This window comes from Candoia aspera, chromosome 2, assembly GCF_035149785.1.
Source record: "Candoia aspera isolate rCanAsp1 chromosome 2, rCanAsp1.hap2, whole genome shotgun sequence".
In the NCBI taxonomy this organism is placed as follows: domain Eukaryota; kingdom Metazoa; phylum Chordata; class Lepidosauria; order Squamata; family Boidae; genus Candoia; species Candoia aspera.
Window position 1 is genome coordinate 172,197,698 of NC_086154.1, and position 13,287 is coordinate 172,210,984.

At 36.6% G+C, this 13,287-nt stretch overlaps 1 protein-coding gene across 1 annotated transcript in view; it reads left to right on the top strand.

Annotated features, from left to right (window-relative positions):
* Positions 1-13,287, top strand: part of DNAH6 (dynein axonemal heavy chain 6) — a 168,997-nt gene that overhangs the window by 44,977 nt on the left and 110,733 nt on the right. Inside the window, exons 25-32 of the mRNA XM_063294890.1 lie at positions 29-184; positions 3,015-3,176; positions 4,538-4,675; positions 6,215-6,382; positions 9,981-10,129; positions 10,668-10,775; positions 11,682-12,237; positions 13,102-13,224. Of these exons, the coding sequence (XP_063150960.1) occupies positions 29-184; positions 3,015-3,176; positions 4,538-4,675; positions 6,215-6,382; positions 9,981-10,129; positions 10,668-10,775; positions 11,682-12,237; positions 13,102-13,224 (1,560 nt within the window). The remainder of the gene's footprint in view (positions 1-28; positions 185-3,014; positions 3,177-4,537; positions 4,676-6,214; positions 6,383-9,980; positions 10,130-10,667; positions 10,776-11,681; positions 12,238-13,101; positions 13,225-13,287) is intronic.

Consider the following 13,287-nt stretch of genomic DNA (forward strand, 5'->3'; position numbering starts at 1 on the left):
TAATAAATATTTTCTATTATTTGGCAAGGTGGATTCTGTTGACAATTTTGACTGGCAAAGGCAACTGCGTTACTACTGGGACCTTGATTTGGATAACTGTGTGGCAAGAATGGCTTTATCCCAATATACCTATGCCTATGAATACTTGGGCGCATGTCCAAGATTAGTGATAACGCCACTCACGGTAATGTATTGCTATCAATTTCTTGTGTGCAAAATTTAAAAACTATCTCTTGCAGATGCAGCAATAATTTCAGTGGAAAGGGACTGTGTAGCAAGAGAGGTTTGGGAAATAAAAAAAGGCAGAGGAAGCAGGAAATGTAGCAGAGCAATGGCAGGTTAGCAGAGGGAGACTGAAAGTGGTTGAGCAAAGGTTGGTGACATGGATGATGAGGATCACCATGGAACTCTGGGGCTAAACCTTTTGCTTACAATATAGATCTTGCAGCTAAAAGTACCTTTGTAATAGAATTTCTTACCCCCTACAAAAAACACCCAGAAAAAAACCCTAATACTGTACAGACATTTATAAAGGAACAGAAGAAATAAATACAATGCAGGTAGTCCTCATTTAATGTCCACTTGTTCAGCAATTGTTTGAACTTGGGATGGTGCTGAACGAGGGTTACTTACAATGGGTCCTCATAGTTGTGGCCATCACAGCGTCCCTGTAGTCACGTGATCACGATTCGGGAGCTTAGCAGCCGACTCACAGTTACAATGTCACAGCGTACCATGGTCAAGTGATTGTCATTTGTGACCGTTGCCAGCTTCTGACAAGCAAAGTTAATGGGGAACCTGGCAGGAGGTCACAAATGGTGATCACGTGACCACAGGATGCTGCGGGATGCTGTGACTGCGTGGGATTCACCTAACATGGCAATTGGGACTGCCAGAACTGCAGTTGTAAATCAGCGTGGTCACATGACATTTCACCTCACAACTCTGTCGCTTAGCTACAGAGTTTCCAGTCCCAATTACCATCAGTAAGTGAGTATTACCTGTAGGAAACTACTATTAAGAGAGAGAGAAATTTGTAGGTGGCACAATCAGCCATTATTGCCCAAACTACATTTATTTATTTCTGTTGCTTCACATGATCTTCCAGTTTCTGAAATTCTGGGTTATGCTATGTCTCAGCAAAATGATGACAGGATTATAAAATAAATATATAAATAGAAGAACGAGTTTTCATACTATATTCAGCTCTTTAAAGTACTGTTAACCTAACTATGTAATAATGCAAACCGAAAAATTAACTCCCTGTTTTACATTATAATCTGAACAAACTTTATGTATAACAGTTCTATCCTAAATTTACCATTTTGTTACATTATTATAATAATGCTATCATTTGAATCTGGAGTAGTTTCAAGAATAACTCTGCTTGTATAATGGTATTAAGTACTACACATCTTTAGATGTTTGTCTTAATTGAAGAGGTTTTGTAACAGTTCAAAGGTATTTGTACATAAGGAATACCTTCTTATAAAGTAGGAGGGGTTGCGGTGGCTCAGTGGTTAAGATGCTGAGTCAGAGGACCATCAAGGTCGGCAGCTTGGGAGTTCGAAACCTGAGAGCGCAAGCCGCGTGATGGAGTGAGCTCCCGTCAACTTGTCCCAACTCCTGCTAACCTAGCAGTTTGAAAGCATGCAAATGCAAGTAAATGAATAGGTACCACTTTGGTGGGAAAATAACAGGGACATGAAAGGAGCTCCCTCAGGCATCCCCCGGGCAATGGTGATGTCACCGGCAAATCCTTTCAATACAGAAGCGCCTTGGTAGGTGCTTCTGACACGAAAAAAAAAGTGGTTAAAATAGTAAAACCCTGATCATATTTGTAAAAAATGGAGATCTCTCTTTCTCTGTTGCCTGTATGTGGAAATTGATAGCAATACCAATTGTTTGGTAGTATTCTATACAACATGTAGTAAGGTCTTTCAATTAATTCTGCTGCTATTCAGTGATCCTTTTTGGAAAGTCATCTAACTAGTATGTAAACAGCAATAAAACATTGTTACAGTACAGATCAGAATTAGGATAAAACAAATAAATATAAAATAGAAATAATAAAATCATTATGTATGTCTATATCATTTATCATTGCTAATATCAGGGCTTAGTTATCCTATAGAAATAACATTGCTATGGCACACCCTTATTGCTAAAGAATAAAACATTACAATTAGATAGGTAACTTCAGAATTTCTGTTTGCCAAAAAATAATGTACATAAACTTTATCTGTCTCCCCAGGCGTTTTTTTAAAAATAAGGGCTGAAATATCTTGGAACACAAAATTAAATAAAATTCTCACTTTAGGAAGTACTGCTTTAAGGATTCTATTTCAGAGGCACGTGGACATCTCTGTGATGTTATGAATGTATTGAACTTACAGTCCATAACTATTGAGGGGAGAGTGTTGAAACGATTTCTGGAGAAGACCTACTAATATTGAGGAGGGTGAATATAAATACTCAGCTGTGAAGAACCTAAGTAGGCAATACATCCTTATGGTTTGAGTTAACACATTTTAGAATTCAGCATCCACAATGAACTCTTGGATGACCTCCTTGGCCTTTTCTAGTTCTAGCCTTAGGAGTAACAAGAAAGCAGCTGACATACCATAAGAACCCCATTCAGTTGTGATACTCAGCTACCACTTTTATCTAAACTTGTCCCATAGGATTGATGATAGTAGCCCCATGGGGCTAGTTTAAGTGTAAGTTGGAAAGAGAGAATTAATTGCCATGCCCTGATTTCAATTCTAGGCAAACAGCCTCTAGCCTCAGGACTGCACTGGGGACAGATCCGAAAGTCAGGAAAAGGGCTTTTAAGAAGCCAGTTGGTTGTTGTTGTTTTTTCAAAAGAGTCAAAATTACGTCAAAGATCCAGCTATACACCATATAATTATTGTATGATACTGCAACCTAATTGTGCAGTTGTAGTTATGTTATATTAAGATTTCCATTGAATATCATGCATATGTAATTGTATATACATTAAATGTCATCAGGATCGTTGCTATCTTTGCCTAATGGGAGCCCTGCAGCTTGACCTAGGGGGAGCCCCAGCTGGACCTGCTGGGACTGGAAAAACAGAGACCACTAAAGATCTTGCAAAAGCACTTGCCATCCAGTGTGTGGTGTTCAACTGTTCAGATGGCTTGGATTACAAGGTATGACATTTAAGTAAACTAACAAAATCGGAAGAGTTGCTTTTTGTAGTAATGTGTGTTAATAATTTCCATAAAAATAATAATAATAATAATAATATCAAAGATGAGCCAGTCATTTTCACCCAGTGCATAACTGACTTTTGGACATCTTAGCTGGAATACGATGGAAGAGTGAAAAAAACTGCTGGTAGGAAACTATGCAGAAAGAAATAACTTTATGGAGAACTGAACATTAATGGCCCTTGGTAAGGCAGGATTTTAAAGGAATTATTTCTCATGTTAATTATTCCTTGGGAAATCTCTAATAGAATTAATTACAGAAAATTGGATTATTGTATGATTATTCTACAGATGTCTGTTCAGTCCCTTTGATATTGGCTGTAGCAAGGTCAGGAGCTTTGTTTAGGCATAATGCTTATTCTTGGTTTTTTTGAATAAGCCAGGATCTGGTGCTTAAATATCCAAATGTACCATGGTTTGATTTACCTATATATTTTCTCCATTGTCCAAGAGCTTGCAAGCACTACTACTTCTTTTATCGTTGGAAGGATGAAGAATCAAAGCAAATTAGAGAGAATCCCTAGAGAGCATCAGTCAGTCTTGGCACTGTTTCGTCAGTTTGCTTGTTTGTTTAGCACTGGTTAGCAATCAGTTCAAAAGTTTAACAATAACCTAGTCCCTAAAGGGATGGACAAAGTTTAGCATAAAATGAGTGGAGAATTATAGTGAAGTCTATTAGATCTCACAGTAATTGCAGCTATGGAACTGTTGGTATAGATTCTAAGAGCAACTATTCCTTTAACACCTACATATAAATATATATGAGTGAAATAATCCACAGTCAGTTAAAAAAAAGCCTTGCATGGTTGCTGTAGAGTGCTGAAGCATAGCAGGGAAAGAGGTTTGTTGGCACTGAACAAGATGGAAAGAACCATGAAAGCACCAACACATGTCTCTTAGTTGTATGGACAGTTTCAATTTTGACCCTCTCCTTCATATTTCTCTTTGAAGAGGGGGATAAAGCAACAGTAACCATTAAACCAGAATACCAAGTTCAGATGTAATGTCCAAGAAACAGCACACACAATTGTTCATAAATTAGCTTCAAAATTATGATTCTAATTTATTGGACCCCAACCTACTCTGGGTTAATGAGCCAGTTAGTATAAAATATACAAGCAAGGCAGAGTAAAGCTGAAGTGGGTTTCTATTATTTTGATGAAGTGATGTGGAGATATAATGAAACTTGCATGGATGCATCCCTGTGATTGAGCACTTTAGGAGTTGATACCTGAAACTACAGCTGATTTGAGGATAAACGTGTGAGACAACATAACTACAATGTATACATATTGTTTCAGATGATGGGGCGTTTCTTCAGTGGTTTGGCACAGTCTGGAGCATGGTGTTGCTTTGATGAATTCAATCGAATTGACATTGAAGTTCTGTCTGTTATTGCCCAACAACTGATTACAATAAGGAATGCTAAAGCAGCAAAGGTAACAGAAGCTGTATTTCAGGGTTTTTTTAAATGTACTAGGTGAATACAGTATTAATTAGCATCTTACAGCCTCTGTATCAAGAGGAGTGAAACAGGGAAGCATTTTTATCCGATCACTCTTCAATTTTTATATAAATTCATTAATAGGACATGATTTTCCTATAAGAAAGTAAGAAAAAATGGCTGAAGAACAACTAGCAGTCCTGTTTTATGTGGACATTGTTGCTGTTTGCTCCAGGACAGAAACTTGTTTGAGGAGAACATTGTCATTTTCAATGGAGCACTAATAAACATCAAAAGTTCCAGTTTTTGCAAGAAGACTAAAAAATTGTTGCTGATCAAGGGAGGTATTGAGCAAGACCAAGGATTCAAATACTTGAGCGTTGTTTTTCATTATTTTGGCGCCTCCAAAGAACACAACACGTAATGTGCCAAAATACCTAGTAGAGCACTGATGCTATACTGAGTTTTTATAAAAGTAGAGGTGCTCATTATATTCCTGTGGCTTCAGGGTTCTTTGAAGCAAACACCTCTCTCGGTTATTTTACTGAATCCAATCAATATTCTAATTCTAGATACGGCCTAGTCCACATCTTGAAAATCTGTTTTCCAAGCCCCCAAATGCACACGAATGCATTTTTAAGACTTGAGACTGTACTACTGAAAGTCAAGGCAAAGATCTGGGCTGCCATGTTTAATTTTTAGATTTGGTCCTTTGGTATTGAATGATTCCTACCATTCTGTATGGTGCTATCACTAAGAGGCTAAACTCAGAACTCAATTCGTATGGCTTTTCACCACAATTCCTCTTGGCTTTAGGGTTTAGGCATGCTAAACCAAGTGTTAAAACAAGAGTTAATGAGGTGGAACATTAAATAAATGTATCTTTCATTCCAAGTTATTACAATTTAGATAGAATAAATTGCTTGTTTAAACCAGCTAAATATCTTTATAACTTAACAATTCCTATACATAAGGGATGCAGTGCTTTGCACTCAGTGGTGCTGTATGGAAAATATAGGTGATATTAGCTGTCCTCATCTGATTTGAGTGACTCTGAAACATTGCTTGCTTCATTTTTACTTCCCAGTACAGACACGGAATAAGTTTATAATGGATATAAATAATGCTGAACCAGATAACTCAAGGCGGCGAACATACCTAATACTCCTTCCTCCTCTTCCTATTTTCCCCACAACAACAACCCTGTGAGGTGGGCGGGGCTGAGAGAGAGGGGCTGGCCCAAGGTCACCCAGCCGGCTTTCATGCCTAAGGCAGGACTAGAATTCTCAGTCTCCTGGTTTCTAGCCCATTGCCTTAACTACTAGACCAAACTGGCTTTATATAATATATATTTATATAATTTTATAATTTATATAATTTTATATAAATTAATATTTTATGTTTCATGTATAATTATGTTATACATATAAAATAGTATTTTATGTTCATGTACGTTCTGATCTATGACCAAAAAAAAGACATGTAAATGTTAATGTAAATGTAATGGCTTTCTTTCTTTTTTCTTTCACAACAGCTCACTCGGTTTATGTTTGAAGGACGTGAAATCAAATTAATTATGACTTGTGCTGCTTTCATTACTATGAATCCTGGCTATGCTGGACGAACAGAGTTACCTGACAATCTAAAAGCACTCTTCAGGCCATTTTCTATGATGGTTCCAAACTATGCTTTGATTGCAGAGGTACTTCTTAAATACCTATTATTAGGGCCAGTGCAAGCAGTTGACATAGTAGAGTAGTTGCCAAAGGTCCATCATTTAATGGCTTGTGCATTTTCCACAGCCCAGCCAACCTATCGAAACCAGTTCAGTGTTGGAACTGGAAATTAAAAAATGAAAATATGCACACACACTCTTTTATTTTCTAGTGAACTTCATCTAGAATTGGGGCCTGTGTATACATTTGAGCAGTATTCAGAGCCCAAGAAGAAAATGAGTATATGAGGGAGAGACTAAACTACTCTGCTTTTGGCTGCAAGTTCTTAGCTGAGGCACACAGACTTTGGTAGTTGCTGTTGAAGGTGCCTTGTACACTGTTTGTTGAGGGCAATAGTTCAGGTAAGTACAGTTAAGAACATTGATTGTCATGATCTAGAACTTTCCTGCACTGGCAAACCAAATAGCCAATCCCCCAAATAATACAAAATGGGAAGAAAGCAGTAGCAGCAGTGTTACATATTCTTTTGGGGAAATTGTAATTTAGAGAGTTGTAGTTGACAGACTGTGATACTTCCAAGCTACTATGTTTGCACATAATCATTTGACTACAACTCTACAGCATAGATTTATGCGCATTGTCTCAAAAGGATGTCTGGTTGAATGGATAATAAAAGATAAGCAGTTCTAGCCAAACTGACCTTTCCAAAGACCTGAACCGATTAATAATGTGAGTCTTGTATATATTTATTTATTTATTAAATTTACATGCCACCTGGCTCCCAGCAACTCCGGGTGTTTTACAAAATGTAAAAAAATAACTAAAACAAGAAAACAACATACAGTAGACTCTGTTAACCAGAACTCAAGCAACCTGCACTCTCAAGCAAACAGCACAAAAATTGAACCAGAAAAAAAAAAAAGCACTCTCAAGCAACGGGCAAAAAAATCTGTATCTCTCTGCTGCCATCTAGTGGGTATTAGGGTTTAATAGTAACTCTCAAGCAACCAGAAACTACATTTATCCGGCATCTACCAATCCACATGGTTGCCGGTTAACTGAGAGTCTACTGTAAAACAAAAAAGAGCAAAGATGGCAAAGATAACCCAGATGGGAACAAAGCAAAAGAAGAAAAGGGGACTTCAGTCACACTTGCCAAAGGCCTGGGCAAAGAAACACCAGTAGGGTGGGGGCTGTTTTATTCTCGGGGGGAAACTCATTCCACAGGGCAGGCATGGCTACAGAGAAGGCATGCTTCTGGGGTCTTGATAGATGGTATTGTTTAACTGTAGGAACCTGGAATGTACTAACCCTGCCAGATCATATTGGCCAGGTGGATACTATGGGAGACAGTATAGATTGGCTTTAGAAAATACTTGAGTTGGACACTAGAATTTCACCAGCTTTTTAAAATCTTGGAATAATGAGTTCTAATATAAAGCTTACTCAGATGTAGAAGATAACCAAAATACTGAACAGCCCAAATAAAGCATTTAGTTGCACATGAGATAATTCAGTGGAAGTTATGTCTAAATTAAACTTTTCTCAACAAGGCAGGTGTGTGTGTGTGTGTGTGTGTGTTTATATAGCTTGATGAGAGTTTCCTTTATTTCTGCTTTGGTCTATTAATCGCCTTAAATTTTATCTGCGGTTGGATACCAAAAATCATAACAAAAACTAATGTACTACTATGAACAATACTTACCTTTATAGTATATCTGAAATACATGTGTTGTTTCAGTCCTTTTTGGTGATCATCACAGTATGCTCATGAGACAGAATGATCTTTAGGATTTCTTCCAATAACAAAATCCAAGCTAGTTCAGATTTGTGGTGAAGCAGAAGTTTATTTCTTTTGTGTCAGGATTCAGCCAAAAAGTGTTCAAGAATCAAAACTAAGCTCTGGAATTTGTGAGCATTAATAAGCAGTACCTGAACATGCATAGAAATTTTTCCCTTGTCTCTGTTTAAACAGTTCAGAGTTTCAAGATATCAGGCTTCAAAGCAGAATGAAATCTTAACACTTCTTTTTCACTGGAAGCACTCCCTCAGCAGATAATGATAGGAAGTGGAGAGTGATTTTCTGAATTGGCTCTATTGGTCTGTGTGTCTGTGTGTCTGTCTGTGAAAGTCAGAAAGTGTTTTAGCTGCATACACCTATCAATATAAATGTTGCAGAGATGTTGAAATATTCAGGATGGCATGAGTTGGGGGAGGGAGGGGAATTACGTATTAATTGCACAATCTGCCAACACCCAGTGGAGGGTGATGAGCAGAAGACATGAGTTCCTGTATTATTGAATTAATATATAGATTGTTACCCTTCTTTGGTTGGTAACAGCCCCAGAAAGATGCTCCAGAAAGTGGGAGCATCCAATTCTCAATAAGGTATTAGAATAAAGAGTCTACATAAACAAGAACAATATTTCATTCTATATTTTTTTCCATAGCTTCCTCCTTAGAATCAATTAAAACCTGATTTGCAATCTGCTAAGATTGCAAAACGGGGGCCTTTGGGCAGTGAGGAGTATTTTTTGGCTAAATGGTGCAAGACTAGACAATGGTCCAAGGTTGAATGATCCCCTCTGAATCTCCCCTGCTCCTCAGCAAGAATATTTTCACTTTGGACCCAATCCAATAATTTTAAATAAAGATATTTTGCATATACAGTAGACTCTCAGTTAACCAGAACTCAAGCAACTGGCACTCTCAAGCAACCAGCACAAAAATTGAACCAGAAAAAAACCACACTTTCAAGCAACCAGAAAAAACCCCCAGCACTCTCAAGCAACGGGCAAAAAAATCTGTATCTCTCTGCTGCCATCTAGTGGGGATTAAGATTTAATAGTAACTCTCAAGCAACCAGAAACTATATTTATCCAGCATCTACCAATCCCCATGGGTGCCGGTTAACTGAGAGTCTACTGTAGCTTGCTTATTTTGTTAAGCAAGCTAATGGGTTTGTAATTGGCTTCTTAGTCTTTTGGTTAAAATCAAATACAGTATAGTATCTGTTAATATCTGTTCTTAACAGTTTAATAATTTAATATATTTACTATATGAACTGAACAAGAGGACCAGAGCACAACTAGGTTTTAATTATAAACATAACAATTTATTTTATTTTTTTCTACTTTGATTTGACTATGATTTTTCTACTTTGATTTTACTTTGATTTGCCCAAAGAATGGATACTGGAGAGTTCAACTTCAAATCGAATAAATAACAACAACCAATTCATTGCATTACAAAAATTCTGATAATTTCAGATACCATGCTGTTTCTTTTATACAGTATGCCTTTTACTATTTCGCTTTTTTAGATGTGGACATATAACATACTGTAATTATTATTTAATAGAAGTATTTTTGTAATATACTCTGCATGTACGGTTTTATCTTAAAAAAAACCTAATTTTAAAATGTTTCATAGATGGATGGTGTTGCATGGTTGAGAGCCCACAATAAGCAAGAAAACAATCAGTACCATTACTGCAGAGAATACATGTAGATTGCATATTGCCATGGTTTAATTTGAAAGTAAACTGTGTGCCTAACTAAGTAGTTACCTAATTATGCTTAAGATACCTGTTTTTTTTTTATAAGAATGCTTTTTATATTTCAGGTTATTCTGTATTCTGAAGGATTTGAATCAAGTAAAATACTTGCAAGGAAGATGACTCAGATGTATAAGCTCTGTAGTGAACAGCTTTCTCAACAAGACCACTATGATTTTGGAATGAGAGCTGTCAAATCTGTGTTGGTCATGGCAGGGTAAAATATCATATGTTCTGTGAAGTACAATTTTATGAGAACTATTGTTTTAGCAATTTTGTGGAGCTCTAAGTTTGCAGAGGCTGATACATTCCTCTATTGTTAGGGTTTACACTGGACATATAGGAAATAAAATTATTTCTGGTTATGTTCCTTGTGCAATAACACTTTTGATGAATGCCACTATGTATTTTTAAACTGATACGATTTATGACAGATATGCACAACTTGGTATATAATAGTGTAAGCAAAATAAACCACTGTTTGTTTGTTTTTTATGAAGGCTTAATTCATCTATATTAGCAGTCTGTATATGACTGTGAAACAGAAACTGTGTGAAACACCTAGCAAGGAGAAAGGACACTGCTATATAATAAAAGCTGTTTTACTGATCCAGTACAGATCTTTAACTGAGAATTACAAATTAGACATTTTGTAATTATTAGAGAAGACCTTTATAAACCTGCTATACACATATATGTCTAATGCAACTGACATACTAATGTTAAGCTTAAAATACTGTTTTCTGTAAATTTAGATCACTGAAGAGAGAGAATCCAACCCTGAGTGAAGATGTTGTTTTAATAAGAGCGTTACGAGATTCCAATCTCCCAAAATTTCTTGCAGATGATGCTGTTTTGTTCAGGTACTTTTTAAATTAATTATTACTTTTTATTTCATTGTAAGATCCACAGTTATATAAAAATAAAAGCAGGTGGTTTCCTTAAACTCTTAGGCATTTAAAAGCACTTAAAACTGGATCCAGAAATTTATTTCAACTCCATAAAGATGCTAAAGAACTGATGAAGTTTGATTACATTCTTTGGTCCCAGTTAAAAATCTTAAAGTCTATTCTGCATGATTGAAATTAGTTAGTTTGCTGTTGTTTCAAAGACAATCCCATGATCACTGTACTGTAATAATCCAGGCAAGACGTTATCAGAAGCAGGATGACCATAGCAAGACCAGACCATAGCTCTGTTTATGTTGGGTAGTAACTGGTATATCAGCTAAGCAGATGAAGATTTGTTGTTAAGCTGCTGTGTGCAGTTATACTTCTGGTGACAATGCTGGATGAGTGAGTACCTCTGAATTGGAAATCCAGACTTCCTAAGAATATTTCTTGTTTCTGTCTGTCATCTCTAATATCTTTGCTAATGTGTTTCCCTGACTGCTTCAGTTAAATTCATGGGAGAGGCAAGTACAAGGCAATTTTAGGCTTAAAAGTTTTGAAGCTGGGGCTTCTTATTTTTCCTCTGGAATATTTACAGCTAGCTTGTTATGCCCATTTCTGTATTCCAGCCATGGTTTAGGAATAAAGGACCCCCCACCCCCAATTTGGCTTTTATTTAACCATATCTGTCAGCATTTCAGTTGGGACAAAAGAGAAGGAGAATTAAGGGAATTAATAACTAAATTCAAATTCTCCCTTTATTTGCTGTGTGAAATGTTTAGCTATTGTTCTCTTTGATAGTTTAAATTTTGCACTGGTAATAATGGATACCAAAAAAGTAAATAAATAAGTAAATCTTTTGTGCTTTGTTTCTTTTAGTGGAATTATATCTGACCTTTTTCCTGGAGTCATAATCCCAGAACATAATTATGGAGTGCTGCAGTCAACAATAATAGATACCATGCTTTCCAAAGGATTGCAGCCTGAAGCTACCATGATTCGTAAAGTGATCCAACTTTATGAAACTATGCTGGTAAGGCACGGTGTCATGCTTGTTGGACCAACAGGAGGTGGAAAAACTACAGTTTACCAAATTTTGGCAGATACACTTGGAACTTTACATGAAGCAGGTGAGGAACATCCTTTTTTCCAGCCAGTTAAAACATATATTCTGAATCCTAAATCAATAACTATGGGTGAACTGTATGGTGAAGTTAACAATTTAACCTTGGAATGGAGAGATGGTTTAATGGGACTTAGTGTCCGAGCTGCTGTAGTTGACACCTCTGAAGATCATAAATGGATCATCAGTGATGGACCTGTGGATGCACTATGGATTGAAAATCTGAACACAGTTCTAGATGACAACAAGATGCTTTGTTTGGCCAACAGTGAAAGAATCAAACTCACACCATCCATCCATATGATGTTTGAGGTAATTTACATTCTTAGTTTCAGTGGATTTTCTAATACTATATTCAGGGTATGACTGGATTTCACTGAGTTTGTGGCGGTGTCTTTCTCAAGAACAGCATAATTGTTCAAAGCTTCAAAACTAATTTGAGTTGGATAAAAGTATATGCCTCTATTTACTATGTCTCATTCAAAGTAGAAAAATTAGCTCTAACTTTATCTGTTACATTTTATCATGGGGGAAATCGAATGCAGCTTTCAAAGTTTTTTCTTCTACATGAGGCAGTAAATGTGATGTAGCCTAAAATCTTGCTTGTATTGTTATGGAATTTACATGAAGCCTAGATTTAAAGTTTTTTGTAATTATTGATATGATTGTGTTCTGTGTTGTCTCTGGTACTGGCAGAAGAAAGCTAGCATGCTGTTGACTCAAGCTGGTGGGGCAGAAGGGAATACCAATAACTTCATGTTCCAGGATGGGGAATAATTTCTTTCCATTATAAACAATGGAAGGTTTTTGTTTTTTACAAAAGTTACAGGGCTGGCATAAATCTTCCCTAATATTATTACTATAGTTGAGAAATACTGTACCGTACATCGCTTCCTGTTTTTTTACTGTTGCATGATTGGAGTTCTGATGTAGGATACGAAAGACTTGGAAATGATTCTTCAGGGGTTCAGAGTGGAATCTGAAGCTGTCCCCCATGTTATGGAGGAGAAATCCAACAATTCCTATATTCCCTGGGATTACAACCTCAATTAACAGGAAAATGGAGGTGTTATTTCTGAACCAAAGATACAACTTTACCTGTATTGCTTTCTTTGCTTAAGAATATTTTTCTGTATATGCTGAACTAGAAATAGGTGCAGTATCTATGAATTTTAGGTGGAAGACTTAAGAGTTGCTTCACCTGCCACAGTAAGCCGATGTGGAATGGTATACATTGACCCAGACGAATTGAAGTGGATGCCGTATGTAAAAACATGGATGGCAGGCCTTGAAGAAAAAGTAGGTTTTATAAAGTACATAATAAAAATTAAGTGCTTTGTACATTTTTGTTGATATTGAATA